This window comes from Hyaena hyaena, unplaced genomic scaffold, assembly GCF_003009895.1.
Source record: "Hyaena hyaena isolate Hyena2069 unplaced genomic scaffold, ASM300989v1 scaffold_57, whole genome shotgun sequence".
In the NCBI taxonomy this organism is placed as follows: Eukaryota; Metazoa; Chordata; class Mammalia; order Carnivora; family Hyaenidae; genus Hyaena; species Hyaena hyaena.
Window position 1 is genome coordinate 496551 of NW_024080690.1, and position 25347 is coordinate 521897.

A 25347-nucleotide genomic window follows, 5' to 3' on the forward strand; every position below is an offset into this window, starting at 1 on the left:
CCATTTAAGCCATTAAGTGTATCATTAGCTATGGGCAACATTACAGTTCTGGAAATAATTCAGGATGTGCCTATTCCCCACCCCCCACCCCTAACTTCCTTTAGTCAGGATTTGTAAGATTGAATTAGAGGAATAATATATGTGCTTGTAATTTGAATATATGTTATATGTACTTATATTAGCATAGTGGTTAAGAAATCTGGGCTCTAGAGAGAGTCATAGTGCCTGAGTATAAATCTTGACTCCCACAATTACTATTTTATGTCCTCAGGTTATTTAATGTTCTGTGCCTCATTTGTGAAATGAGAATAAAACTTTTAGCTAGTTTACAGAGTTGTTGTGAGGATTAAATTAGGCTATTAGTGACTTTAGTGGAACTATAGAGACCATTTTGCTACAGGGTAGGTGGTGAATGGAAAATGAAAATGTCAAAACAACAACTGTGGCTTACTCCTACCAGAGCTTTCTTCTGGAAGCTACTGGGGGGGAGGGTTCTGACTTAAAATTGAACATGAATTGAGTTGATAGAGATGTGAATATATTTATATGCTGAGAGCAAATGATCAGTAGATAGGTTAAGTGTGAGACAGGTAGGACATGTATAATGGACATAATAAGGTCCCTACAGACAGTAGTAGGGGTGGACTACAGAGCACTGGAAGAGGGTTAGTATTTAACCAAAGAAACTGTTTCATTGAATTTGGAAAAAGGATGTAAGGATGCTAGTATTGAGAGTATTCTTCCTGAAGTCTGCTGTTTTCTTTTTGAAAGAGGAGGTGAGGACACGTTTTTTATTTTTAGCTTTTTTGTTTTTATTCTTTTGGTGGGGGAGAGGAAGTATATGAGCAGAGGAGAGGGGCAGAGGGAAAAAGAGAATCTTAAGCAGGCTCTACGCTCAGCATGCAGCCTGATGGCAGGGCTTGATCCCATGACCCTGGGGTCATGCATGACCTGAGCTGAAATCAAGAGTTGAACTCTGAACTGACTGAGCCACCCAGATGCCCACTCTGAGGACATATTCTTTAAAGTACGAGAAGTGGTGGGGTTGAAAGCTGGAAGGGAATTGTGAAGATTCGAAATAGTAACTGAGGTTAATGGGAGTAGGAGTTTACTTGGGAAATATAGAGACTCAGGTGAGTTTGATGGCTGTGGATTTTGGGATGACCTCTGTGGTGTTGAGTATCTCCCATGCCTACTCTGAAGTATGCTAGTAATGCAAGGACAAAACTTTAGAGAGGAGAATGGTGTGAAAAAAACTAGGGACCAAAAGTTGAAGGTAACGTGGTAAGAGTGGTTGAAAGGATATATCCTGGGTGCCTAGGCTGGATAGGGAAAGGATTGAAGCCAAGAGAGAAAGCTTACAGTTAGGGAGAAAATGGAGGAGCGTAACACCAAAGTTCTATGTGGTTAAATATGTGTTAAATAAATAAGTGGTTAAATATAAGGTCCAGAGTGGTCACAGAGGTAGATTATATGGGTATTGGAGATAGAGACCATTGTAGTTGGATATCTTCTCCTTAAGGACGAGAGCAGCTATAGGTTTTTCACATGGATCTGAAAGTCACTCAGATTGATGATGACCAAAAAGGCAAGGGGGATAGTAAAACATTAAAATTCCTTGTAAGTTGGTGAGTGACAGGGAAGTTGGTTGATGATAGTAATGAAGGTTTAGGTAGAGCCTAATTACAAATAAAGGAGAAAAATTGTTAACAGGAGTCTTTCAGAGTAATCATATGTGTGCCACAAAGGGAAAAGGATAAAATGCTGATATCTCCTAGTCTGTTGTATGAGAGGTATAGAGAAAGATAAGTAGAGTGAGGTCCTATAACGGGTCTAGGGAAGTTTGTTTATAAAAGAAAAGTAGCATTGCAAAGGACATAGTGTAAAGCATTGGAAAGGAAGGTAACCTTTCAGGAGAGAAGACGGGTGGGAAAGAGGAGGGACCAAGCTTATGGGAATCTAAGGTCTGTCATTTACTAGTCACGTGGTGAATGTGTTGAGGAAACAAAAGTCACCTGTATTGTTGTCGAAGCATGCAAGGAGACCATTTTCTACAAAGCAGTGATAACTATTATATGGAATACCTTTTGTACCAGTCTCAAAAAAAACTATTTAGATAGGGTATCATTTCTTAATAGGATGAACAATGGCTAGGAAAAATACGATTGCTAGTATTTAGAATAGAAATATCAGCACTGTGTAGACATGAGTAAGGAAGTATTTCAAAGGTAACTGCTTATGGCCTTTGCTATACACTTAGCTAGAAACAATAATCTTTCGTGAATTCAGTGTAAATGCTTATGTGGATAAGTGTAAATTTGTGGTTGTCAAGGCAGATTTATTTTCTTTATTCAAATATGTATTATTTGCTGATCATACTTTTTTTGCTTGAATTCTCTGTTTATTTTTTAATGTTTTATTTATTTTTGAGAGAGAGAGATAGAGACAATGTGAGCAGGGGAGGGTCAGAGAGAGAGGGAGACACACACTCTGAAGCAGGCTCCAGGCTCTGAGCTGGCTGTCAGCACAGAGCCTGACGCAGGGCTTGAACCCACGAACTGTGAGTTCATGACCTGAGCTGAAGTCAGACGCTTAACCGACTGAGCCACCTAGGTGCCCCTAATTCTCTCTCAGTTTAAAAGATAGTTTCGGAAATTGTGGCTCTAACTCAGCCTCAGACTTTCTTTGTAGAGACAATAACCCTCAAATTCAGCAGTTTGGCTGTAAATATCATAACATTTCTAAATCCATACGTAAAGGATAATTTTAAATCTTTTTTTTTTTTGGCATTTTTAGTGTTTTTGCAGACACTCATATAATAATATTGGCATGATTGTTATTCAGTCTTTTGTGGGAGAAAATAGCACATAAAGCAAAAGACTGACATTTCCAGTGCTTTGCAGGGATGTAAGGGGAGGCAGGCAGGAAATGATGGCCCACCCACAAACTACCACTGTGTAATCTTTTAGACCAGGTCTTTGCCACTCTTTTTCTCTGTGGGTTGCTGATGTTTCCCTAGGGATGGTCCAGATGAAGTGAATTGCATCCTCTAAGTATTGACTGGAAGAGCAACATGACAGTGGTATATAGTGCTTCCCTAAATTCCCAAGTTTGGAAGACCATGGTCTTTAGATTTATGTATGACTTAGTTTAAAATTTGAAGTCCATGTAAATTTCCTTTTAAGTGAAGAATAATACCTTTGTTCTTTAAAAAAATTTTTTTTAATGTTTGTTCATTTTTTGAGACACACACACAGTGTGAATAGGGAGGGGCAGAGAGAGAGAGAGACAGACAGACAGACAGACAGACACAGAATCTGAAGCAGGCTCCAGGCTCTTAGGTATCAGCACAGAGCATGATATGGAGCTCGAACTCCCGAACCCTGAGATCATGATCTGAGCCAAAGTTGGATGCTTAACCGACTGAGCCACCCAGGTGCCCTGTGGAATACCTGTATTCTAATTTCCATCAGTAGAGTTGAATTTCTGAAGATTTTGTGATCTTTGCTAATTTTCAGATTGTTTTTCTTGGCCACAGGCTAACTAGGAATTGTAACTGTGAAGGCATTTCCATCAAAATGTAACAATTTAATTAATTGAACACAATTCTGTATAAGGTTCTGTTACAAGTTCTTTCTATATATTGACTCATTCAATCTCACAGTAAGTTTATGAAGGATTTAGTATTATTATCCCCACTTTATAGAGGAGGAAACTAAGTCTTGGGTTCAATAACTTGCTCAGGGTCATAGCTAGGGTCATAGCTAGGCTCAGTGTATGTCAATTTTTAACTTGGTTTATGAAGTTAAAACCAAATAAATAGTTATTTATGGCTATTAAATCTTTAAAAAAAACTTACAATAGTATGATAAAACACTTTCCATAAGTATCATTTAAAGATAAGTTTATTTTGGGGGTACCTGGGTGGCTCAATTGGTTGAGCATCTGACTTTGGCTCAGGTCATGATCTCATGGTTTGTGGGTTTGAGCCTGGCATTGGGCTCTTAGTGGACAGTTCAGAGCCTGGAGCCTGCTTTGGATTCCATGTCTCCCTCTTTGTGCCCGTCCCCTACTTACACGCTCTCTTTCTCTCTCAAAAAAATAAACATTAAAAAAATTTATAAAGTAGGAGCACCTGGATGGCTCAGTCGGTTAAGTGTCCAACTTTAGCTCAGGACATGATTTCATGGCTTGTGAGTTCGGGGCCCTGTGTTGGGCTCTGTGCTGACACTTCAGAGCCTGCCTCTGAAAAGCCTGCCTCAGATTCTGTGTCTCCCTCTGTGTCTGCCCCTCCTCTGCTCACACTCTTTCTCTGTCTGAGAAGTAAACATTAAAAAAATTTTTTAAATTATAAAATAAAGGTAAGTTTATTTTTTTTCATAGCCCAATAGACATAATTTATCTTCCTATGGTAGTCCCTTTTTTGTTTACCATAGGATCTGAAATGAAAACATTTTGAATCTATATTATATACAGTACAGTTTTTCTGAACTTGAATAAATTTGGTTTGTCATTATTAAGCAAACCAAATGTCTTAACATAGCTATAATTAAAGTTAATATAACACAGTTCACTTGAACATTATGTAGATTTTATTTGTATTATAATGAATGGTATCATTGCCTATAGAAATAGTTGTACAGGGTGGCCATAAGGTCTGGAATCACAGATTAATATTACAAACTGCTTTTATGTATATTTGTTTCTGTAGCCACTCTGTATTTTATAAAGGTATTTTCTGCATGTTTTGGTATGACTTTAATTTGCTGGAGCTGGAAAGGGAAAAAATCAGAACAAGGATAAGTGCTGTACTTTTGTGCTGTGTATACAGGAAGAAGAAGGCCTAGATCCCAATAGTTTGATAAGGAAAGATTCCCCTACAAGTCTGTGATGATAACAGTAAAAATGCAAGAACATTATCTAGTATTTGTGCTTACTATATATCAGGCATAGTGCTTAGCACCCTACATGTGTTTATCTGTTTTAATCCTTGTAAACTGTCTTTTGAGGTAGATACTGTTATTGTCTGTATTTAAAAAATTTAGAAATCTGACTTTTAGAGCCATTTAGTGACTGGACAAGCCATGTAACTAGTGCCATATATAGATCTTGAATCTAGGTTGGTCTGATTTCCCTGCCTAAGGCTTAATCTCTTATCTACTGTGCTGTATGGCAAGTATTGGCAAACCTTTTCTGTAAGTGGCCAGATAGTAAATATTTTAGGTTTTGTGGGCCAAATGGTCTCTGGAAGAATTACTCAACTCTGTTACTTTTATAAAGCAGCCACACAATACCTAGAAGAATGGGTGGGGAGGTGTTCTGATAAAACTTTATTTATGGACACAGTTTTCTGTAATTTTCATGTGTCCTGAAATACTCTTCTTTGAATTTGTTTTTCAGCTATTTAAAAATGTAAAAAGTAATTCCTGTTTTCCTGGTCCTACAAAAACAGATAATGGGACTGGATTTGGGTTCTGGGCAGTAGTTTGCTGACCCCTGCTGAATGGCTTGCTATAATTGTTCTTTTCCCCACCAAGGATAACAGAAATGGAGAATTCTTCTAACAATCTTTTACAGTAACCTAGTATTGTTAGGTACAGGCACAAGTTAGCTGTAACTCTAGGTAAATGTTCTTTTGAGCAGATATTCATGAAATGCTAAGATTATGAGAGCCTTTAATATTATACTTCTTTCTATTACCACACCCTGTGCTTTTAGAAATCATAAATATTCAACTCTTAGTCATTCCTATTAAATTGCTATTTTGTGTTCTATAATCATAAAAAAGCTACTTTGATTCTAGGCCTTTTCTTTTGGTGTATTAGGTGCTGAGCTAATTTGATTCTTCTAAGGGAAAGGGTGTTGGAAATATAATGAAGGGTTCTCAAAAAAGATTATTCATGTAGAATTTGCAAAATTGGCATCTTAGATTACAGTTTGTCATTTATAAACTTGACCCTGTAGTATGAATTCAGTGTAAGTTTATGTGCAACAAAAAATACTTCCAGATGTGATCACTGATATATGATTCTGAATTAAAATGCTTAATGAAAACTTTTAGTGTTGACAGATCAACACTAATAAAATAAAAATCTCTCCCTATACTTAATGAAGTTAATGAGAAAATATTTACATTTTAATATTTCATAAGGAAAAGAGATATACTAAATAAAACTAAATTAATTTCTGCTTGACCAATACCAGTTATAGGTGTCAGTGGTGTTGAATTAAATGGTCCTTTTTAGGGACTATATGGTTGGTGCTGAGTTACCTTCCGTGGCTTGCCTGACCCCCAAATAAGCATTTAATAAATGTTTGGTATTGTGTTTGGTAAGCCCTGAGTCAGCAGGCATTCAAATGGAGGAAGCAAAAGATTCATTAGCACAAAAGGAAAACGTTCTTTTAGGATTTGTCAAGTTGAGTGAATCAGATTATAGATAGAAATGTAGAAATTAATTTGTATTAATAATAATACGTCAGAATCATTTAATGGTTGGCTATTGCCTGTAGTATGAAATCTAATTTTCTTAGGGTAGGATTCAGTGCTCTCCATGATTTGGCTCCAGCCTTCTTTCCGGACCTGACTTTCATTCTCCCGTGTTAACAGACTATGTAGTCAATCTCTATTACTCATTCATTTATCTACAGATATTCTCCTTTGGAATGTTTTATTTCTCTTTTCTGTCTAGGCAGGTTTTACTTAGACTTCAAGACCTAAATCTAATGTCTTTTCTTTCAGTGGGACCGTTCTTGTCCATCATGATCTTTTTTTCCTCTAAATTCCTAGCACTTTATTGTTTCTGTCACTCATTTGATAGCTACTCTTATCCTACTTTATGACATTTCTTATTAAAAATATTAAATATTTGCTTTTGTCACTCCAGCTAAATGGATACTCCTTGAGAATAGAGACCATATTTTGTACTTGTTTTTGATGTATTTAGAACTTGGGAGAAAAATAAAAACTTCATGAATTCCATGTTTTTGTGTATGGAAATTTTTTCAAAAATGCATTATTTGTCTTTTTCTCTTTAACTTTTATTTTGCAACAATTCCAAATATGTGGAAAAGAACTCCCGAATAGTCTTCACTCAGATTTACACTTGTTAACATTGTGCCATGTATGCTTCATCGTTCTTTCTCTGCATACGTCTTTTTCCTACTGAACCATTTGAAAGTAAGTTGCAAATATAATCCTTTATCCCTAAGTACCTCAATGAACATTTCTTAATTATAAGGGTATTCACTTACACAACTGTAGAACAGTGATCAGACCAGGAAATAGACATGTGCAATATTTTTAAATCTGTAGACATTATTAACATGTCACCAGTTTGTTCTGTATAGCATTTTTTTCTGTTCCAATCCAGGATCATTCATTGTATTTAAATTTTTATGTTTCTTGGGACACCTAGGTGGCTCAGTCCGTTAAGCTCAGGATGTGATCTCACAGCTTGTGAGTTCAAACTGCACCTCAGGCTGTCTGCTGTCAGTGCAGAGACCTGTCACCCTCTCTCTGCCCCACCCCCTGCTCACTCTTTAATCTAGAACTGAACCATTCTGGGTCTTTTTTTCTTCTTACGACATTAACATTTTTGAAGATTACCAGCCATTTATTTTGTAGGATGTCTGTCAATTTGGGCTTATCTGATACTTTATCATGCTTAGATTTAGCATATGCATTTTTTGGCATGTATACTGAGTGATATTGTGTCTTTAGAGTGTATCATATATGCTACATGTTTGTTACATTATTTGGCATGTTTTCTTTGATCATTTTCATAAAGCAGTTTTTTTTTTTTTCTTAATGTTTTATTTATTTCAGAGAAAGAGAGACAGCGTGAGCAGGGAGGGTCAGAGAGAGAGGGAGATACAGAATCTGAAACAGGCTCCAGGCTCTGAGCTGGCTGTCAGCACAGAGCCCGACNTTCTGTTTTTGCTTGTTTGTTTGTTTGTTTGCTTTAGCTCGAATGATTGATTTTTTCCTTGTTTGTCTTTCTGTCCATTAGGCTGTTACATTTGGTGTGAATATATGCATTTGGGTTGTTTTTAATGTTTTATTTATTTTGAGAGAGAGAGAGAGAGACAGTGTGAGCAGGGGAGGGTCAGAGAGAGAGGGAGATACAGAATCTGAAACAGGCTCCAGGCTCTGAGCTGGCTGTCAGCACAGAGCCCGACACGGGGCTCGAACCCACGAACTGTGAGATCATGACCTGAGCCGAAGTCGGACATTTAACCAACTGAGCCACCCAGGCACCCAAAGCAGTTCTTTTCTTAACAGAGCCTAAGGGCTCTCCTATGGTGGAGCTGTTTAATATAAGACACATTTGAGAGCATTACTTGCATTAACCTGAAGGATATCAACTTCTATTTAATTTAGCAAATAATAAAATTTGAATCCTCACAGTGAATTACAATAGACAACTGGTGAACTTGAGTAGAACAGTGATCAGGACAGGCCTGGGCATTTATCCAAACATATACTAACGATTACTATAAAGTTACAGTAATCAAAAAAGTGTGGTGTTGGCAGTTGAATAAACAGGGAAAATATTTTTTAAGAGAACAGACTTAAATATATAAAGTATTTGGCATATGATGAAGGTCACATTTCAAATTAATGGGAAGAGGATGGACTAATGAATTATGTTTGAGAAAAATATTCAGAACAGTTATGTATTAACATTTAGTTGCAGAAACTCAGAATCTTTTCTAGCTAGTTTGAGCAGAAAGGAATTTATTACATGGTACTAAATGACAAAATCATTAAGAGGACTGGATGGTGGGGGGGTGGGGGGAGACTATAGGCTATACTTCCAGGAATTAAAAAAAACAAAGGGCCTGGATTCAAATTCTGAACCTATTTATTGGTTATGTAACCTACTTCTCTTTGGTTAATTTCTACATCTATAATTATTTGCAGATAACTTAAATACCTTTTTTGTAGGTCAAAAACAGTTGTGTATTGGTAGTTTCATATGGTTTTATCTAATATTTCTAAATTTGTGAAATTTAAGTGGTACTACATGTAGCACTGAATATATGTTCAGTACACATTAGCAATACATTTATTGCCATTTTTCAATATAGTTATGTAAAATGTATAAATACGTCAGCATGATTATTGATCACATTCTAAAATGAAAAAACTTTTTTTTATGTTTTATTTCTGAGAGAGAGAGAGAGACAGACAGACAGACAGACAGACAGACAGCATGAGCAGGGGAAGGTCAGCGAGAGAGGGAGATACAGAATCTGAAACAGGCTCCAGGCTCTGAGCTAGCTGTCAGTACAGAGCCCGATGTGGGGCTTGAACCCATGAACTGTGAGATTATGACCTGAGCTGAAGTCGGACGCTCAACCAGCTGAGCCATCCAGACACCCCATGAAATAATTTTTTGAGTCAGATATGTAACACTTCCTCTATCTGATAATATCATGTATAGTTTTAAATAAGTAATATTCAAACATAACCAAAACTTTTATAAGTACTGTATGTAACTATGTATGTGTACAATACAACCTCCAAATATATGGTAATATATCAGGTATAATTTTCATATAAGTAAAAAAATTTTTAACGTTTATTTATTTGGAGAGAGAGGGAGCAGGGGAGGGGCAGAGAGAGAGGGAGAAAGAAGGAGAATGAATCCCAAATAGGCTCCTCACTGCCAGTGCAGAGCCTGAGGCAGGACTCATCTCACAAGTGATGAGATTATGACCTGAGCCAAAATCAAGAGTTGGATGTTTAACTGACTGAGTCGCTCAGGTGCCCCTCACATAAGTAATTTTTAAAATAATGCCTTAAAGGTGATTGAAATGTCTTTTTTTTTTTCGAAATTAAAAGCATTTTATTAAAAAAAGTTCATTCATAAAACTGAATGATTAATTCAAGCTGCAAACAGCTAACAACTACATGGCAGTGAAAATGAAGTGCATAGTGGCTCAGATAAAGATTGTCCTCATAAGGATGTTCCTTTTAGCCATGAATTTGGACAGATGAGTTTGTTTTGTTTTATATTTTTAAAGAGAGTTGATTTAGCCGGGAGTGGCAGACTCCTCCCTGGCAGTAATTAAAACCTTCTGCCACTGCCATAGCTAATGCTGCTGCTGGAACCGCCAAAGCCACCTTGGTTTCGTGGTTTGGCAAAGTATTGGCCTCCACCACCATAGGGGCCAGAGCTTCTGCCTCCAAAATTTCCTCCTTTCGTGGGTCCAAAATTTGAAGACTGATTGTTGTAATTGCCAAAATCATTATAGCTTCCACCACCTCCAAAGTTGCTTCCATCGTTACCAAATCCGTTATAGCCATCCCCACTTCCACCATATCCACCACCACCTCGACTGCCACCAAAGCCACCACGCCTACTGAAGTTTCCTCCATGACCAAAGTTGTCATTCCCACCAAAACCACCTCCACGACCACCACCGAAGTTTCTAGAACCACTTCGACCTCTTTGGCTGGAGGAAGCACTAGCCATCTCTTGTTTAGACAGAGCCTTCCTTACTTCACAGTTGTGGCTGTTCACAGTATGGTATTTTTGAATAACAATCTTGTCTACAGAGTCATGGTCATCAAATTGTACAAAAGCAAAGCCTCTCTTTTTGCGACTGCCTCGGTCAGTCATGATTTCGATCACTTCAATTTTCCCATAATGTTCAAAATAATCTCTTAGATGATGTTCTTCAGTGTCTTCTTTAATGCCACCAACAAAAATCTTTTTCACAGTTAAGTGGGCACCAGGTCTTTGAGAATCTTCTATAGAGACAGCCCTCTTTGGTTCTACAACTCTTCCATCCACCTTGTGTGGCCTTGCATTCATGGCCGCGTCCACCTCCTCCACAGTGGCATAGGTGACAAACCCAAAGCCTCTGGAGCGCTTGGTGTTTGGATCTCTCATTACCACACAGTCCGTAAGCGTTCCCCATTGCTCAAAATGGCTCCTCAGAATCTCATAGGTTGTTTCAAAGCTCAAACCTCCGATGAAAAGCTTCCGCAGCTGTTCAGGCTCTTTGGGAGACTCTGACTTAGACATGACGGCGGTGGGAGGGGAGACTTTATCGATGCTTACTCGGCAGCGTCCACGGGCAGAAAGCAATTGAAATGTCTTAAAAGTTGTTTTCTACACTGAATGATCTTGAACCCCATGCTCTTTGCCTTTCTGTCTTTTAAAAAATAGTTGTTTCCTTATTGATGAGTTGTTCTGGCTTCCCTTAGCTTCACCTGAGTCACTTTTTAATTTATTGCCTTTCATTTTCTGTGAATTGGAAAACCAGATTACTTTGGTTTATTCACAGTTCTAATCAAGGGCCAGGGGAACCTTACTGAAAACAACTGATTTTTGTACTTAGTACTTCTAACTCTATGGTTTAAGGTTTGACTGTTAGAGACTCTTTTTTTTTATTTGGTCATTTTCTGGTTACTGGCTCGATTCTGGTTGGTTGAAGTTGACAAATGACTTCTCTGGTTTTGGCATAATATAAATAAAAATGTGAATTCACTTTTGCTTTCCTGATGACTCATTAGTTTTCTAATTGTTCTGTGTTTTAGACAATCATATATTATCTTATTTGTAGGAAGCTTTTCCCTAACTTAAATGTTGCATTGCAGGGCTGCCTGGATGCCTCAGTGGTTAAGTGTCTGACTCTTGATTTCCGCTCAGGTCATGATCTCTCAGGGTTGTGAGATCAAGCCCTGCACTGGGCTCCACATTGGGTGTGGAGCCTGCTAAAGATTTGGTCTCTTCCTCACTATCTGCTCCTCCCCTGTTCATGTGCTCTCTCAAAACAAAATGTTGTAATACTGATTTGTAATGGAGAGTCCTCTGAAAATGGCAGTATTTGGAAATGAGCTTTGACACCTTCTGAAGTCAGAGAACAGTATGCAGGAGTCTGCTTTGTGATGGCAATTCAGATTTCTGGTTCATCTCTTCTTCAGTGGACAGATACAAATTACATTTGTCTACCATTTGGTTTTCAACCCATGTTTGTATTTATTCCATTTATTCTTTATCTTACCCTGGGGGGGAGGTCTTATTTTATCTTCTGAGTAGAGAGTTAATGATTTAAGAATGGATATAAGATTAGTAAATGATAGAGGGGAGATTCAGATTTTGAGGTAAACATTCATTTTCATACTGGTTTTGAAACTTAGGTAGTTTTGTCTCACATCATTTAGAACCAGAAATTTTTGAGGTACTGATTTTTATAATAAAAGAACTAAGTTTTCTTTTTAAGATTTTGTATTTGGATTTTTAAGTGTTCTTTTTATAGTGTATTTATTTTGGAAGCCTATTTCCTTTCTCTCTTTTTGCTTTTTTATTATAAAACTAAAACAGATTCAGAAAAAACATACAATTATATAGCTTAGTAAATTATTATGAAGTGATCGCCATTGTAACCTCAGTCCAGAACAAGAAATAGAACTTTGTCAGCCACTCCAGAAACTCCTTCATAATGTCCATCCCAATCACAGCCTGTTCCTTCCAGAATTATCTCTCAATTCTGACTTTGTAGTACTGTAGTCCTTCTTTATCTGCAGAGGATATGTTCTAAGCCCCCCAGTGGATTCCTGAAACCATGAACAGTACCAAACCATATATATACTATGTTTTTTTTAGTATACACATACTTACTGTACATGACTACTAGGTCGGTACCATATACAGCATGGATATGCTGGTTGAAGGGATGATTCTCATTCCCAGTTGGTCAAAGTAGGAAAGCCTGATTTTTCATCAGACTATTCAGAATGGCGCATAATTTAAAAGTTATGAATTGTTTATTTCTGGAATTTTCCATTTAATATTTCAGACAATGGTTGACTGCGGTATCTGAAACTGCAGAAAGCAATACTGTGGATAAGGTGGAAACTACTGTACTCACTTCCTTTTTTTCCCTTATGGTTTATCTCTTAGTGTCTGTTCCTAGGTATTAGAGTTTGGTTTTACTCCTTTTTTTAAGTACTTAAAATACACCTTTATTATGATTTGATTGTACAAAGTGAGAAATTACAATAATAAAAATATAATCTCTATTATAGTGTAAGCAGTAATTTGGCAACTCAAGACTCTACATAGCTAAAAACATGAAGTAATGTTAGACATTTATACTTAGTTTTATGTGGCTTTTTATTTTTAACACAAACACCACAAAGCAGAAGAGTACCTTAACTTTCCTTCAGCATCCGTCTTTTTTCCAAAAGTATGTGTTATATTCCTTCTTAAAATGATTGACATTTATACAGAGCTATACAATTTATAAAGCAGTTATTCATGATCTGATTTAATCCTCACAACAGTCTTGTGGTGTAGGTATATTCTTTTCATTTTATGGATGAGGAAATACTATAACCAATATGCAGTGAGTTGATAAGACTTTGTGAAAACCTTGTGTTTTCCAAAAAGTTTCCTTGTGAGTGTTTTCCAGGTTTTACTCATTTGAGTACTACTTACTTGCATGATTTTTCCCTTTCTCCTACAACTGGTACTGTTTACTTAATAATTTCATTTAGAATGACCTTTCTTGGGGCGCCTGGGTGGCTTAGTCGGTTAAGCGTCCGACTTTCGCTTAGGTCATGATCTCACGGTTCGTGGGTTCGAGCCCCGCGTCGGGTTCTGTGCTGACTGCCGGCTCAGAGCCTGGAGCCTATTTCAGAGTCTGTATCTCCCTCTCTCTCTGACCCTCCCCTGCTCACGCTGTCTCTCTCTCTCTCTCCTAGAAATAAATAAAACATTTAAAAAAAAAAAGAATGACCTTTCTTAATTGGCAGATTATTAGAACAGTTTTAAATTTACAGAAAAATAGAACAGTAGGAGAGTTCCCACATTCCCCCATTCTCTCCCACAGCTTCTCCTGTTATTAACATTTTATATTAGTATGCTACAGTGGTTACAAGTAACAAATCAATATTGATACATTATTACTAACTAAAGCCCATCAGGTTTGTTTAGTTTTTAATCTAATGTTCTTTTCCTATTCCAGGATCACACCTAGTTATCATGTCTACTTAGACTCTTCTTGGCTTTGCTAGTTTCTGTTTTTCCATGTTTTTGACAACCTTGACAATCTTGAGGAGTATTGGTTAGGTATTTTATAGGATGTCCTCGTACTAGTATTTGTCTGATGTTTCTCATGATTAGACCAAGGTTATAGGTTGGGAGAGGAAGACCACAAAAATGTAAGTACCATTTTCATAACATCTTACATAGCTACATATATACATAGGAACATGTGTACCTAGTAGTAACATGATATATAACCTGATGTTGACCTCAGTTACCTGGTTCAGGTAGTGTTTGTCAGATCTCTGCTGTAAAATTACTCCTTTCCACCCTTCCATACTGTACTCTTTGGAAGGAAGTCTTTATGCACAACCCACACTTTAAGGAATGAGGGATCTACCTCCTTGAAGGCAGTGTATCTGCATCATTTATCTGGAAGTACCTTTGTCTTTCATAACAGAGTTTAAAGTCATTGCTTTATGTATGACATGCCTGAAGGGATTAGTTCTAATTATTAAAGGACTTAGATATTTTAAATCTGCAGATAAAATGTTATTAGAGACATTCAAATCTTTATCTTTCCAAGGAGGTTTCTTAGTGAAACAATGAAATTTACGTTGTATAACTTTGTTCCTATTACTGTAGTAATGTGTTGCCAGTGTTCTGACTAGGGTAAGATTTACCCTTTCCCTTGGTAGGTAATATAAACAAACTGGCAGCAAACAGTAATAATACTTTCTTCCTAGACATACAGTAACCCACTTAAAAATGGTACGTAAACATACATAATGGTTTTCCTTGGTTATCATGGGACTTGACTGCTTTGGGGCTTTTTTCATTATCTGTTAAGTTGTAATGTTTTTGTTGTGGTTTTAATTTCTTAATGAAGAAAACTTTAATTTTTTGCATATTTTGTTTACAGAGTAATATATGGTGTTTGTCACTTTTAATGAAGTGACTTTTAATGAAATACTAGATTTCCAAATTTACCTTTTAATAACCATTTAGAATTTTTTTTTTAATGTTTTTTATTTATTTCTAGGAGAGAGAGAGAGAGAGACAGCGTGAGCAGGGGAGGGTCAGAGAGAGAGGGAGTCACAGACTGAAACAGGCTCCAGGCTCTGAGCTGGCAGTCAGCACAGAGCCCGACGCGGGGCTCGAACCCACGAACAGCGAGATCGTGACCTAAGCGAAAGTCAGACGCCCAACCGACTAAGCCACCCAGGTGCCCCACCATTTAGAATTTTTATGTAACTACTTCCAGCATTTTAAAGAGAAGGAAAGGAAATATATTAAAAAATAGACTTTGCAGTAAATATAAAAATAATTACTGTATATATATGCTATATATGTTTTATTACAAGAAATCAGAATATTTTATAAACATTTCAGACTACTGGAGAGGTGCATTGTTTCTCTTCCCCAGCAAAATTTTGTTGCTAAAATTTTATCTTAATTTTCTTTTCATTAGAATTTTTTTTTCTTTGTAGTTGACAGATATATTGATATGAAGTTGATAGATACATTTACTGTATTTGTACATACCATAGAAAGGCAGATTATTATTCCTTACATTCATTTCTGTGTCTTCATAACAATTTTCAAGTGTTTCTTTTAGGGCAGAATTAGACCTACTATATTGTTGAGTGTTTGGGAATAGGAAAATATATCTGCAAGATATCTTTAAAAGTACCTACTAGAGAAAGAGTTGTTAGTATTGTGTAGCAGTAAAGCACTAGAAGAGGAGTTTGGAGGGCTCTTTTCTAGTCTGCTGCTGCTTTGTCTTATGTGACCTTGGAAGTCAGTTTCTGCATTCTCATTTGGCTAATGTGATCTTCAAGCCACCTTCTATAAATTATATCATTTTATGTCATGGCTCTGCGAACAAATGAGCATATTCGTGGAAAATACCATGACTAAAGTGGTGGAATACCTCTTCTTCAGGTGTAAAAATATTAAAATCTATTTTTCTCTTCTCATTTTAATATAAACTTTTTTTTTTAAAGTTTATTTATTTTGAGAGACAGTACTTGAACAAGCAGGGGATGGGGCAGAAAGAGAGGTGGGAGAGAGAGAATCCCAAGCAGGCTCCATGCTGTTTGCGTGGATCCTAACATAAGGTTCAATCCCACACACTGTGAGATGATGACCTGAGCCGAAACATGCGCTCTACTGACCAAGCCACCCAGGCACCCTCCCATTTTAATGTAAACTTTTAATTGAAGTACAGCATACATAAAGAAAGTATGCAGATCATAACAACACATCACAGATCACAAAACATTACCAGAATTCTAGAAGCCTTTAGTGACTCTAAGTTATTCCTCTTCCTCCCCTAAGGAAATCCATCTTGACTTCCAACACTGTAGATTAATTTTGGCTGTTTTTGAAATCATTCCATATGGCTGTTGTGTGTGGCTTCTTTTGCTCAGCATTACATTTGCAAGAGTTTTAGAGTTCTAGTTTGTTAATTTCCATTGCTATGTGGAATTCCTTTGTATAAATACACAATTGATTTATCTGGTCTCCTGTTGTACTTCCCATAAAGAAAAAAAAAAGGAAAATTGAACTACATTAAAGTTAAATTGTGGTAGCTTTTTAATCTTCAGGGATTGAATCTTTCCAATTTATACTTTTATATACTGTTTGAGGCTTCGAGTTTCAAATGGGTCCTTCAGTTTAGTCAAACAAGCCTAATGTCTCCCTTTTTTCTCGTTGCCTTTACTGGAAGAAAGGAATAGTTTGATCATTTTAATAGCCTGCAAAAATTCTAGAAACATACATATAAAAGAAAAGAAAGATAATAACAGCAGTAAATTAATACCCTCTAAATTTTTAGTTCTAGGACAGATATAAGAATTAAAGTTTTAATTCATACAACTAGTTAGAAGGTATTTTTTCCTTTTCTTAAAACTAGTATGAACTTAGGGTATTGATGACTGTTGTTATTTAGGTGTGCCGACTTAAGGTTCTCTCACATAGTAATAATTTATAAGCTGAATGTAGGATTTTTAAAACATATTTACTCCATCAGTGTTTATCAAGTTCCAGTTATGTGTGTCGTCCTAGAGCTTCGAGGTTTTGTTTTGTTTTGTTTTGCCTGTATCAAGTATTATGTTAAGTGATAGGTAACACACAAGTTTGTGATCCCTAAAATTTTTCCCAGCAAGTAAATGAAAACCAAACTTCAGAGGCTTAAAACATTTTCTGATTTAGATTCACTTCATTCTCTACCAGCTCTTTTAAATAAGGGAACAACTTAGGAGGGAGTTGCAGATCATTAACAGAATGTCAGGCAATAGATTTAGTATGAATTTAAATAGCAAAAATTATATCTGACACTTCTTCTATAAATATCAGACAAAATGTAAAAAAATTAATGGTTTAAGAAATGGTCTTAAACTTTATTGGGTACTTGGTATAATGTTTATTATTTGTTGCTTAGCTGAGTTTTTAATATACACTGGAATTTGTGTATTTGAATAGCTAGCCGGAGATAATTCCTATTTAGCCTTTTCTTTTATCTTTTTATCCTTTCCTCCCAAGCCTAGAGTTTAGAGTTCTTTTTTGTTTTTTAGTTAATTGAGAATGGATCAGTTTATAACTAAATAATTATTGCTTAAGGTGCCTCATTTATCTATTCTGGTTTTTTAAAAAGACTCAAAATTTAGTGGCTTAAAACAACAGTCATGTTATATTTCACATTACTGTGGGTCAGAAATTTGGGCAGAGCTTAATCAGGCAGTTCTTCTCCACTGAGGTCACTTGGTGATACTCGACTAGAAGGTCAGACAGTTTTATTTACGTGTCTGGTACATGTCTGGATGGCTGGCAGGCTGGACTTAGCTAGGACTGTCAAACTAAGCACGTATACGTGGCGTCTCCAGCATGGTGGTTTAGAGTCGTTAGACTTCTTAAATGGCAGCTCAGTAGTTTTAAAGAAAGAAACCACCAGAGTTTTAGAATCTGCAAGACTTTATTAATATCTAGTCTTGAAAGTTATGCAGCTTCTTTTGGTCAAAAGCAAGTCATAGAGCCAGCCCAGATTCAAAGGACAGGGCTACCCAAGGGCATGCAGGAGCCCAGGAGTCAACTTTGAAGACTAGCCATTCTACATGGATCTAAGAATCTATAACTTCAAATAGCATATATAAAAATTAATTTTTTTAACAGAATGGTATTCAAATCATATAATTCAAGCTGATTTTCATAAAACTCCACCACTATAATATTTTTATTTCCCCACAAAACTTCCACAGTACTCTGCAGTTTATATTTTCCTATAGAAGTATGTCTGAGTGAGATAGTTTTTCTGTTTTATTATGACAAGCATTTAATATACAGCTAAGAAGAATGTACAGTGAACACCTATTTATCCACCACTTAAATTCTGTAATTAACATTTTGCTATAATTGGGTTTTCCCATGTTTATCCATCATCAGTATCTTATTTTCTGATGAATTTAAAAGTTGCAGATAATCAGATATAGATTTAAATTACTTTTCTTTCTGATCCTTTTACCTTGAAAGATAGTCAGAAAATGTAAAGAATTCCTATTAGTATATCTTATCTGAGATCTTATCTCCTCCGAACTTCTCAACCTGCTTTATGTAATGTCACCTATCCAGTCATACTTTGGTTTAGTTTTTCACAACTCTTTTTAAAATATTTTTTAATGTTTTATTTCTTTTTGAGAGAGAAAAAGAGAGACAAAATGTGAGCAGGGGAGGGGCAGAGAATGAGGAAAACAGAATCCAAAGCAGGCTCCAGGCTCTGAGGTGTCAGTACAGAGCTCATTGCAAGGCTCCAGCTCTCAAACTGTAAGATCATAACCTGAGCCGAAGTTGGATGCCCAACTGAGCTGAACCACCTAGGTGGCCCGGTTTTTCACAGCTCTTACTCCTGATAGTCTCACTAAGATCCTCAGAGAAAAAAAAAATTTTTTTGTAATTATAAAAACAATTGTCCACAACCCCAGCACAAGTACAACTATTAATGTTTCCTGTTCTTTTTATGTATTTTTATAATAACCGTTAGTGTATATAGTTTAAAAATCTTTTTTTAAAATATGTGAAGTGTTCAGATTGTTATATAATAGCCTGATAATTAATGGGTATTTGATATTTGATTGAATGGCAGGACCACTGTTTTTAACCATGGACAAGCAAGTTGCTTTCCAATTGAGGAAAGCTATTGAACCCAGTGACATGTTATTGCTTATTGCCTGAAATTGGTTATATATAAAGTTTATTACCCCAGCCTTCTGATTCACACAACCTTAAGAGTTGAAACAAGAAAAGCAAAGAAGTTGAAAGGAATAAAGATTGACTTTAGTTCTGTATCAGGAACAGATAAGGAAGTTAGAAAAAAGTTATGTTCAACTTTGATGAAACATTTTTGTTAAGTTTCATTTTTACCAATATTTTAACAACTATTCTCAGAGTTGAGTAAATTTCCTATTTAAAGTTTAAGCACATTAGAAACTTGGTGTCAAGTAAAAGGACTAGATATGTGTATTATATTTACTCTGAATTTTATTCCTATTTGCTATGTAACTCCTCTGAATTTTAAAAAGCAGTAGCCAGTGCACTACTACCTGTTAATGTAATGTATACTTACATAAGTGGTGGTTTCATATTTTTCTATTAGCTTGAGCATAGTTAGCTAGAGAAGCCTAGTCAAACAAATTAAATTCTATAATTGTAGGGATATAGAGTCTTATAGAAGATAATTTTTGAGTCCTCCTACAGTGATAAAGAATTATACTAAATCCACCAAGGCAGTTAGTTGAGTCTTTTGTTTTATGAATAGATTTTTCAGAGAAAGCAGTTCTTGATTGTCAAGATTAACTTTTCCTAGAATTAACCTTTATTGTAAAAAAAAAAATCCCATCTAACCTACATTCTTCATGTTCTGTAGTGAGTATATTTCATGTTGTTTGGCCCTCTGTGGAAACAGATGGTTACTATTTTTCATATAGTAACTTCAGATATTTGAAACCTAACATTTATCTTTTAGGCTTCACTGTGCTTGAATTAAGTTATTTACATAATACAGACCTAAACAGAGTTTTCTGCCCATGAAAAAGATGCACTCTGGGGACATTTGGTCATGTTTGTGTGTGCATATATTCATTGTCTTAATGAGTAGTTAGGTAACTTGAATTACACTGCTTGATTGCTACACTGGTGGGAGCATATATCCAAGTATCAGATCTATCAACAAATACTATAGCAAAATAAATGGAGAAAAAATGATCTGGATTTGATCTGACTTTTGAATATATAGATTTACTTTGGGGAAGACGCTGGGAATTTGATCTGGGCTCTGTTCATTAGAATTTTGGAAAATTCGTAGAATGCTAAGTTGATCCTGGGATTATTTTATGGGTCTGCGTCAGATCTGGGGAAATTGTATCACCTTTTACACAGTGGGCTTTAGGACATCCCATGTCTTCTACACTTTAGAATTACTACTTGTAGCTCTCATTTACATGGATCTTTCTGATTTGATCTGAAGAGAATAGAAGGATATAGAAAAGGAGAATTAAATTTGTTCTATCATATTTACTTGGTGTCAGCCTTTCATACTTGGTTCCTGTCTAAATAGTACAATAAAATTCCATACTAGAAGTACACGGGTGCTCTTTTAAATTTTGAGGATGCTTTACTTTGACAATAAGAATATTTGAGTTTTGGATTTAACCAGTAGAGTGGTATTGGTTTCACCTTTTTTTTCAAAGTCAATGAAAACTTAAAAAAAAAAAAAAAGGTTTAATATAGGTATAATGCAGTTGGGTAAAGTTGGGTAATGTTTGTATGTATTTTCCTAAAAATTTCCTGAGACACGTTGGCCTAGTTTTATCAGTGACATCATTTAACCAATGATGGCTCTTGGCTATAAGGAACTCACAGTGAACTTAGGTGAATTCTGAAGCCAAGAAGTTTAGTTGTAGATCTTGATTTGATTAATTATAGCAGAAACCCCATTTGTTGAAGAGCCCATTTTCATAAGGAAATAGATGAAAAGCTTTTTCAAAAGGCTTCCTTTATAAATTTCCAAGTTCTGCAAATTGTAACTTGCTTTAGTTTTTTAAAATAATTTTTTTAATGTTTTTATTTAGTTTTGAGAAAGAGAGAGCAGGGGAGGATGCGGACAGAGGATCTGAAGTACCCTCTGTGCTGACAGCAGAGAGCTGATATGGGGCTCAAACTCAACGAGCAGTTGTGACCTGAATGAAGTTGGACACTTAACCAGATGAGCCACCCAGGCACCCCTAACTTGCTTTAGTTTTTATATTTGATTTTTCTTTTAGTTTTCACAAATTAAAAAATAACATTTCATTTAACAAAGTTTTTTTAAAAAATCAAATATGTGTTTATGTGTTTGGATTCTTGCTTTGTTTTGGTACTAGAGCATTTATTTGAAACTTCTTTGTGGCCAGGGGTAACAGCTTCGTAATTTCTATTATAAGAAGGTAATTTAGAGGTGGCAATTTGTGTGTGTGGGTGGAGTGGGGTGGTGAGAGATGTTTTGAAGCTTCTTTTGAATAATCATATTATTTTCACTCATATGTTCTAGATCATTCAAAGCAGCAGAGTTCTCTAAAAATGATCTTATTTACATATAATGCATATATCACCATATAATTGGAAAAAATATCAGTTGTCCATATCAAATACGTAGTTTGCCAGTTGAAAGAAGTTGCTCTTTGAGTTCTTTGATGAAGAGGCTGTTAGAGATAAAGGGAATGGGGAGGATAAAGCCACTCATTAGCTCCATCACTGGCAGAAATGTATTTTACTACTTTGTTTATTTTGCCACTGCCTTATTTATGCTACCATTACCTCTAACCTGCACAGCTCTCACAACCTCTTATCTGTTGCTTAGCTTCTGGTCTTATCTCTCTCAAGCAGTTTCTTTGCCTTAAATTCATCCTCCATTTAGCCACCAGGGGATGAGCTGCTTAAATTGCAAATTTGATCTGGCCACTCCTTGGCTCCCCTCCCAGACAGTATTCTTCAGAGTTAGGTGTGTAAAATGATTTATTGCTGATGTAGGAAAAAAATATTAATTAGAATTTTTGTATTTGCTTTTAACCTAAAATAGAAGAAAGAAATTAAGCCTTAACCAGTACCTAATAGAACAATTAGCATGATCACTCAGTCTGTTGTGTTAGTCCTCTATCACCTAAGGAGGAGTGGGAATTCCACACTGCAGAAGAATTTACAGTGGAGCTCTCTTTGATTTGCTCTCCATGTGTTGCATTATACTGCCACTTACTTGTACTTTGTTAAGTATTTTTATATATTATCTGATTCTCATAAAAATAGATAAGTGACTTAAAAAAGATTTCTTTGAATAAACCAGAGATTTAAGTTAATAAGCACAGGAGAAAAAGAGGAAAATGGTACAGCAGATCCTTTTACATTTTGTTCAAGTTCTTTTTCAGATATAGTACAGGTTTAAAATTAGTGATCCAGTCAGGTTTGATAAGAAATCATCTCCCCAAAGTCAAAATTACTGAGATGACTTATTTGAAATGTTTGACTCTTTCCCTAAATATATATATTGTGCCTTAAAATATTAGCTAATGATAGAAAAACCAAAAATTAGTTTGTCAAGCCTTAATATTCACCACTCTAGGCCTGCATAAAATTTAAATATTATAAGCATCTTGGTGAAATCTCACTGGGAAAATAAAGGCAATGTATGGCAGAGTGTGAAAGTAATAAAAAGTTACAACAGCAAGATTAAAATACTTGCTTCACTTGGAAGAAATAAGTATGCTATTTTCCAGCACACATACATACACCAAACTCTAATGAAAGTATAAAGCTGATGGTTATTAGCAAGACATCTAACATATTTATTTTTTATCCACATTTTCCAGATTTCTATCTTTTTTATATGTTTTATAATGTTCATAACATATTAACACAGTAATACATGTATAAAGAATATACATATATTGAGGGTGTGAGCTCCACATTTAAAAACCTTTTATTGCCATTTAATATATATAATCATAATCCACGTTAAAAGAAAGAGAGCATACCCAAGACCCCAGAAGACCCTATACCTTTCCTTATGCTTCTCCCAATTATTACCCCCCTCATATCTCCAAAATTAACTACTGTCTTGATTTCTGACAATACTGTATAGTTTTACCTGTTGTTGTACTTTATGTAAGTGGAATCATAAATCATATACTCTTTTGTGTTCAGTTTCTTTTGCTCAGTACTGTTTGAGATTCATCCATGTTTTTGTATGTAGCTGTAGTTCATTCAATATCCTTGCTGAATGATACTGTTATATGAGTATGCCACAATTTGTCTGTTCTAATATTGATGGATTTGATTTGTTTCCAGTGTCTGACTGTTACAGATACATCTGCTCTGATTCCTGTACATATTTTTGTACACATATGTACATATTTTTTTTTCTTAAAAAATATAAGTATATATATAAGTATAATCCTAGGACTAGAATGCAGAGTTGTAGCAAATGTCTTTATCACATTTTAATAGATAATGCCAAATAGTTTTCCATAGTGGCTGTACCTAGTATATAGTTCCATCAGCAGTTCAAGGAGTTTGTCTTGTTTCACATCTTTGCCAACACTAGGTATTGTTAGTCTTTTTAATTTAAGCCATCCAATGAGTGTGTAATGGTATTTTATTATGGTTTCAAATTGCGTTTTCTTGATTACCAGTAAGGTTGAGCACCTTTCCATATATTTATTGGCCAATTGGATGTCCTCTTTTTTAAAGTTCCTATTCAACTCTTTTGTTCTTTTTTTGTATCTGATGACTATCTTTTTCTGGTTTATTTGTAAGTACTTTCTGTGTATTCAGGATATGAGCCCTTTGTCAATTATGTTCCTCTTGCTTTCTCCTATTCTGCCTTGCCCTTTCACTCTTAATATTATCTTTTTATAATAGACATTCTCAATTTTAAGGTTGGTCCCACTGTTAATCTTTTCCTTTATCAATAGTGATTTCTGTATCTTGTTTGTCTTCTAAAAGCTTTATTAAGTTTTGTCTTTCACAGTTAGATCTGGAATTGATTTTTGTATATGCTGTGAGGTAAGGGTCAAGTTTCATTCCTCTTCCCCCCCCCCCCCCCCCATGCAGATCCACTTGACCCAGCATTATTTATTGGCATGGGTCTTGTTTCCCTTTCTCTCTAAAAGTGCCGTCTTTGGTCTGTATATGAGTGTGCTTAATTTTTCAGTGCCATGGGTTTGTCTATCTTTGTCTTAATTACTATAGTTTCATAATAAGTCTTGCTATGTAGTAGAGCAAGTGCACCTACATTTTTCCTTTTGTTCAAGAGGGTTTTACTTACTCTTGACTTTTTGCTTTTCTGTGTAAACTTTAGAATAAGCTAACCAAATTCCATCCACATGAACACACACACACGAACACAAAGTGTTGAATTTTTTTCCATACTGCATTGCATTTCCAAATCAGGGTAAAAGTAGCATATTTTTATTGAGTCTTTCAATCCATGAATTTGGTATATGTATCTAATTATTTAGGTCTTTAGTTTTTCTCAACATTTACTAGCTTTATGTGCAGAGGTCTTAACATAGTTTTATTATTTTTATTAATAGGTTTTATTTTTAGTACTCTTGTAAATGATATCTTTTAAAACCACTGTTTTTCTGTTTGTTGCTAGGATAGAGTAATATAGTTGATACTTTGTATTGACTTGTATCCATCAACTTTGCTAAGCTCCCTATTAATTCTAATCAGCTTTATATTTTTGGTATTTTTATATACATAATCATCTTGTCTGTGAGTGATAGTTTTATTTCTTTTTTTCTAATCTTTAATTTATTTCTCTTTTCTTACTGAACTGTTTTACTGAACTGAATGAAATAGAAGTGGTTAGAGTAGGTATCCTTGTTTATTTTGTTCTCCATCTTGAAAGGTTTTAGTATTTCCAAGATTAAATATGATGGTGCCAATTTTTAATTTTTGGTATTTGCCTCTTGCACTTACTGTGGCTGCATAATCAAAAATTTAATGGCATACTGGGCGTCTGGGTGGCTCAGTGGGTTTAGCATCCAACTCTTGATTTTGACTCAAGTCATGATCTCACAGTTCATGAGATGTAGACCCTCATTGGGTTCTGCACTGACAGCACAAAGTTGGCTTGGGATGCTCTGTCTCCCTCTCTCTCTACCCCTTACCCCCTTCCCATGAATAAATACATATTTAAGGGGAAAAAACCTTTGTTTATTTTGAGAGAGAAAACACAAGTGGGGGAGGGACAGAGAGAGAGAAGAGAGAGAATTCCAAGCAGTCCCCTCACTGTCAGCATTGAGCCTGACAC

The 25347-nt window shown here is 35.6% G+C and overlaps 2 protein-coding genes across 2 annotated transcripts in view; one reads left to right on the top strand and one right to left on the bottom strand.

The window, feature by feature from the left end:
• Positions 1-25347, top strand: part of EML4 (EMAP like 4) — a 155281-nt gene that overhangs the window by 26084 nt on the left and 103850 nt on the right. The gene's annotated exons all lie outside the window — the stretch shown is intronic.
• On the bottom strand, positions 10063-11073 carry LOC120231528 (heterogeneous nuclear ribonucleoprotein A1-like). Its single transcript, XM_039231688.1, has one exon. The coding sequence runs from the start codon at positions 11034-11036 to the stop codon at positions 10074-10076; it is 963 nt and encodes a 320-aa protein (XP_039087619.1). The 5' UTR covers positions 11037-11073; the 3' UTR covers positions 10063-10073.